At 40.2% G+C, this 6,259-nt stretch overlaps 1 protein-coding gene across 1 annotated transcript in view; it reads left to right on the plus strand.

Annotated features, from left to right (window-relative positions):
• The window catches only part of LOC104505872 (riboflavin kinase-like), a 3,734-nt gene extending 1,348 nt beyond the window's left edge, over positions 1–2,386 (plus strand). Inside the window, exons 3-4 of the mRNA XM_010146618.1 lie at positions 905–1,007; positions 2,259–2,386. Of these exons, the coding sequence (XP_010144920.1) occupies positions 905–1,007; positions 2,259–2,386 (231 nt within the window). The remainder of the gene's footprint in view (positions 1–904; positions 1,008–2,258) is intronic.
• The last annotated feature ends 3,873 nt before the right edge of the window (positions 2,387–6,259 follow it).

Raw genomic sequence — 6,259 nt, forward strand, 5'->3', positions numbered from 1 at the left:
CCCATCCCAAAATACCACAGGGCCTGCAGCTGTAGATAAATAAAGTTTATTTTCATTTGCCTCTTTCACTATTACTTAAATACTTCTGAAATCAAAATTCCTATTTCCAAAGTGGTTGTTGCGTATTGTGCTGATAGCTAGATAAACATTAGCTTTATGGATGTATTTAGTTCAGTGGTTATGAGACCCCTAGAATGAGCTGGAATGTACTAATGTCTCATCCTCTGCAATCCATCCACATTTAAAGTATGGGAATCTGGAGCATATCAATTTGTGACGATTTTCCAGTAATTCTTCTCATAAATGGTGGAATCCATGCTTGTGGTGCTGTGGCTAAATATACAGAATCAAGATCCAAAAATACATGGTTAACAAGACAAGAGTTAAAATACTGTTTTTCTTTCTATTGGGTGGTGATGCTTTTCTTGAGTCTTGTAAAACTTGGCTTTAATTGCTAATACTTGGAAGCAGTTTTATTGTGATGTGAATCCCTGCTTCAAAGGTAGCTGCTTTCACTTTCTTAGAATTTTAGTGTTCTATTCCTGCGAGTTACTTGTAAAAGCTCTCTTTAAAACAAGTGTTTAGTCAAATTCATTACGATTACTTGGGCTCAGCAACTTAATGATCAAACAAATCGAGGCCTTATTTGTAATTTGCTGCCTTGAAAATCTTACCTCTGAAATAAATAACACAACGTTCTTAAATGCCATGCAAAGTGCAATTCTCCTTACTAATGTAATCGGAAGCTCTGGCCTCTTAATGTTGTATTATACATGTTAGTCTAAGTGTCTCAGTTTTCCTGATACATGTAGGAGAGAATTAGAGGTATTAGGTCAACATCCTTGCAACAAGGGAAATAAACTGAAAGTGCATCATAATTGTCAATGTATTTCTCTTCCTTTAGGAAACACACATTATCCACAAGTTCAAAGAAGACTTTTACGGGGAGATCCTTAGTATAGTCATTCTTGGATATATTCGATCGGAAAAAAACTTCAGCTCCTTAGGTTAGTATTGCAGGTCTCTTAAACTGAGGTTTTATTTGTCATGTTCTTGCATGTTGGAAGTATTGTGTCTGTTTGCTCTCTGTCTTCATCATCAGCTGTTTCATGTAGTGTTTCTCAAGGGCACAGAGGCCTTACAGGGAGATCTGGATAGAGTAGAGAGCTGGGCAATCAGCAACCATATGAAATATACCAAGAGCAAGTGCTGGATTCTCCACCTGGGAAGGGGTAGTTCTGGTTATATGTACAAACTGGGGGATGAGGGGCTGGAGAGCAGCCCTGCAGAAAGAAATCTGGGGGTTTGGGTTGATGTCAAGTTCAATATGAGTCAACACTGTGCCATGGCAGCCAAAGGGGCCAACTGTGTCCTGGGGTTCATCAAGCACATCTGGCTGGTTGAGGGAGGGGACTGTCCCAGCCTACATGGCACTGGTGTGGCCCCACCTCAAGTGCTGTATGCTGTTGTGGGTGCCGCTCTCTGGTGATCAGCAACAGGATATGAGGAGGTGGAATGAAGCTGCATCAGGGGAAGTTCGTATTGGACATTAGGAAAAGGTTCTTCACTGAGGGGGTGGTTGCTCACTGGAACAGGCTCCTCAGGGAAGTGGTCATATCACTAATCCTGTCAGAGTTCAAGGAGCACCTGGACAACAGCCTTAGTCATAGGTTTAGATTTAGGTAGTTCTGAGTGGACCAGGGATGATCCTCATGGGTCCCTTCCAACTTGAGATATTTTATGATTCTATGTCTTACCTCTAACTTTTCAGTAAAGTGGTCTTTTTTTAAGTTGAATCTGCAAATATATAAATGTGGCATATTAAATAAAGCAAAACCCCACAACTTCCAGACTATCAGTACTTACTTATTTCAGTCTAAAAATTATATTGTCAAGTCAGTCGTCTGAGGAGTAGCTTGAAAATCGTGAGCTTGTTGGAAAAACATTGGTCTATCTGTCCATTTCTTTTAAAAATGCATCTGTGTTTAATGAAGGTGTTAATGAAAAGCTGTTGACTTTTTTGATAAAATATCTTGGAACGAGGAAGAATTTGTGTTTACAGCCGTGAAACGTGCAATGTGTGTCAAAAGCATGTCACTGTAAACGGAGAATTGCCTTTCCAACTTCATAATGATAAATATATTATACTTCAGTGATTGTTTTCTGGTGTTCTGTAGTGCTTCCTTTTTTACTTGCTATTGTGTGTTCAGAATTCAGACCAGCTTTTTCATACTGCTTTTCTTACTTCTTTTTTGCAGAGGCACTAATTTCGGCAATTCAGGAAGACATTGAAGAGGCAGAAAGACAGCTAGATTTACCAGAACATCTTAAACTCAAAGAGGACAATTTCTTTCATCTGCCAGAAGGCAAAAGAGTGAACCACTAAGCAAAACCATGTGGAGTTTTTTTCTCTTGGAGCTCTTTTCTTTGCACCACTATGTATTATGTGATACACAGTTGTGCTGGGTTTGGTCAGGGAAGAGTTAATTCTCTTTACAGGGGATGGTATGAAGCTGTGTTCCTGGATTTACATTGAGAGTAGTACTGATCAGGTGTCTTTTTGGCTGGTGCTGGAGAGTGCCTGCACCAAATTCAAGTTGTTTCTCAGCTCCTGATCCTGCAGCTGCGTTCCCAACTCCCTCTCACTACAGGTGGTGTGGGGGAACGCACAGTTCAGACAGCTGACCCAAACTGACCAAAGGGGTATTTCATTCCGTAGTACGTCATGCTCAGTACATAAGTGGGGATGGGGTTCAGGAGCCATCAGTCTTTCACTTTCTTACACTTGCTAACATTCTAACTCCTTTGTTAGCTGCTTTGCTAACTCCTTTGCTGGCTCATTCGTGAGTGACTTGGTGGGGCTGTTAGTTTTCGCGGTTGTGCTGTCGCTGATTGGGTTCGCTCAGAATCTGCTGTGATCCCTCTTGGGCCGCGGCTCTTGGGCTGTGGCTTTTGGGCTCTCTGGCTCTGAGTCTTGCTTCTTGGGACCTTGTTGTGCATTGGTCAGCGGGTGGTGAGCAATTGTATCACATGTTTTATTTTCTATTATTTTAATTACTTAGTATTTGTATATATTCATTGAGATTCAATTAGTAAATAGTTCTTATCCCAATTTCAAGAGCTTCCTTGTCTTTTTCCTCCAATTTTCCCCCTCTGCTGGAGGAAGAGGGGTTGGAGCTGTGAGAGTGGCTTCGTGATATTTTTACTGGCGGGAGTTAAGCCACAACAACTATGTATGTGTGTGCACTGGCTCTGTCTGGGATGGAGTTAATGTTATACACAGCTCATATGGTGCTGTGTTTTTTAGGTTTGCGACCAAAACAACGAACTTAATGTGCTAATGTTGTAGCTGTTCATGACTGGTACTTGCACAGCATCAAGGACTTCTCTGTTCCTTGCCCTGCTCCCTCAGGGAATAGACGGGCTGTGCAAGAGGTTGGGAGGGGACAGAATCGGACAAATGACTGGAACGAACTGGAGATGTTACATACCATAAAGTGATACTGCTGAGCAATAAAATAGAGAGGAGGAGTTTTAGGGAGGCTGGCTGTCTTTTGCTTGGGAATTGTCGGGGCATTGATCTAACCAGGGCTGGTGATTGCTTTTGCATTGATTTTGGTTTCTTTTTTGATTCTTCCATTTCTCCTTTGGTTGTTAAACTATTTTTATCTTGACCCACATATATTCTTGCTTTTATGCTTCCACTCTTCTTTCCCTGTCCTCCTGGGGGTTTTGGGGGAAGTGAGCTAGTGGCTATATGCTGCTAAGCTGCCTACCAGGGTTATCCTTCAGCAACGTGTTTAGGTAATTGTGATCAGAACTGAACACTAAAAACACACACGATGACTTAAGTTTGTTACTCGATCATTTAACTGTGATAAAGGCTGTTTTGGGTCTTTATGGAAAAATTGTGAATCCAAATGTTACCAATCATTTAGAGATCTTAGGACATGTAATAAGACCAAAGGTAGTTGTGACCTCTTCCTCCCCTAAGATGTGGAAAGTTAAATACTTCAGTGAAGGCTTGTCAGTGTTTCAGACAATGTTATTCCAGACTATTTTTCCAAAAGCTGTTATATATTGTGGACATGGAGACTGTCAGACATAGTTTTCCAAATGAATACAGTGAATTAATATGCTGGAAAGTGTCATGAGTAGCATTTCTACTTAAGAGTGGCACTAATGTGAAGTCTAGTTTACTGGAAATCACGTGCATAAATAAGAACAGTAAAGGACGAGGTGCAGGGGGAAGGAAGGAAAAACCAGAAAGGCTTTGAGGTGGAAAAAAGCTTGAGAAGCAAGAGGTTGAGAGAAACTTGGCAAAGAGAACAAATATGAAGTCTAGTTTTCTGAGATTTTTGCAACCCGCTTTGCCACAGCTGCGCTGGAAGGTTGTACTGTCAAAGGAGATTAAAGTTCTTACACACCTACAGCTAGTCAAAGGAGTATCTGGTTAATTGTGGCTAACATAGCAACCACAAAGCTGCAGTAGGTGAACTTTGACGGTTTGCTTCAAAAGACTCTGTACTATCTTAGTATCTTTGATACCGTGATATTTTGATAACTTTGGTATCCCTCTTAGGCAGGTGTTTCTGAATTGCTGTGTAGAGGTAACCATTAGTGTCCTTTTTAATTCTTATTCTGCCTTGGAGTTCCTGCGATTCTTGAGAAAAGTTTATTCAGTTTGTAATCTGTGAGAATCACTGCTGTGCTGTATAACAGGGTTCTGCAGGGTTGTTGCCAGCATGACTGTTCAGTGAGTTTTGTGCCTAAGGAGGCTTCTGAGATTGTCTTGGTTCCTCACGTACTTTTCTTTGCCATGCCTAGCACCAAGGTGTCTCAGTCCTGTGCAAAGCTTTGTTAAGGGTGGTTGCTAAAACCTTTGGAAGAAAAAAAAAAATAGTGTTCAGAGGTTATTTAAACTAGCTAAAATTAAAGTGTGTCTGAAAACCAGTCCTACTCTGAGGGGTTTTTTGTGCTTTTTCTAGGACTATATGGGAGCTACATGCTCACAATAGGTTTGTCCATACCCTTTCTTTCACAATCTAAAACTGCTTGGTTCTTTTAGAAGTCAGGTGGAAAGAATTCCATCCTGTTCTTCTGTTCTGATTCAATTGTTTAAACATTTATCTGGGTCAGGGTAAAGGTCCATCTGCTACAGCTGAAAATGGATCAAACCTGTGTCTTGAAACACATTAATCTGACTTGTGCCTCCTGGCGAAAAGCTTCTCCCATGCTTTCACGCTGTTGACATGCAGGCCTTTGTATAACCTCTGCGTGGCATCCCTGAAGTTGCACCAGGAAAGCACGTTAACATCATGTGGTGTTGTGGGTGTGTCATAAGCATTGCCTGTTCTGTGAGATGCAGTGGCCACTTCAGTCTACCTCAGTATCTGGTGTCCACGCTGGAGGTGTGCATTCAACAGTTAAATCCTCAAGAACCTGTGTTGTTCAGGTTTGTGTTTAACACTCAAGCACTGTAATTTCCAAGGTTTTCAGATGTTCTACTAGTTCTTATTCTGGAACTAAAATGATATTAAAAAAAAAATCAAACTGCCTTCAAATTTATTTTGTAATGAATATGTTATATATAATTTTCCCCACTAATTTTCTTGTGTTTTTCTGAAGGGAGAAGAAAGGTGTAAGAGAGATTATAAACTGAAGGCCCTACTTGCTAGTGTGATGATTGGAGAACTTGCATTTTCTGTTGCTCCAGGGGAGTCTTTGGATAGATTTGTGGCCTATTTAGGTTTTTAAGAGAACTAGAACTTTATAAACTTTGCTGACAATGGCATTTCATATATAATTCATTACATAACTTAAGGTACTGCCTTCATAGAGTGGTTGTCTTCTGTAATGATTGAGAATTTAATTTTGCTTTCTTTTTGTGGCTTAGAGTAGCAAAGTACTTAGTATCTTTTTTTTTTTTTTTGTTCTGAGGTTATGATTTACTTGTTTCTCCATAATGCTAAGATTTGTCAGTGAAAGGAGGTAGAGGTCAGTGCAAAGAATACGCAAGATCTGTATTTGGCTTTTTTTTTTTCCTACTAATTATGAGATACTTAAGTGACAAAAATAGATTCTTGCATCAGAAAAAAAAAAACCCAGAAACTGGGAAGTGAAGATGCTGCTAGGTGACAAGGAGGAGAAAGAATACAGAAAAATAATGGGTTGAGGATTTTAGATGTGACATGCAGTGAACAAGGATGGAGGAACACAAGAAAAAAATCGGGTCAAGAAGTATGTAGTGTAATGGTTA

The sequence above is a fragment of the Eurypyga helias genome, unplaced genomic scaffold (genome assembly GCF_000690775.1).
Source record: "Eurypyga helias isolate BGI_N326 unplaced genomic scaffold, ASM69077v1 scaffold1962, whole genome shotgun sequence".
NCBI classification, from domain to species: Eukaryota; Metazoa; Chordata; class Aves; order Eurypygiformes; family Eurypygidae; genus Eurypyga; species Eurypyga helias.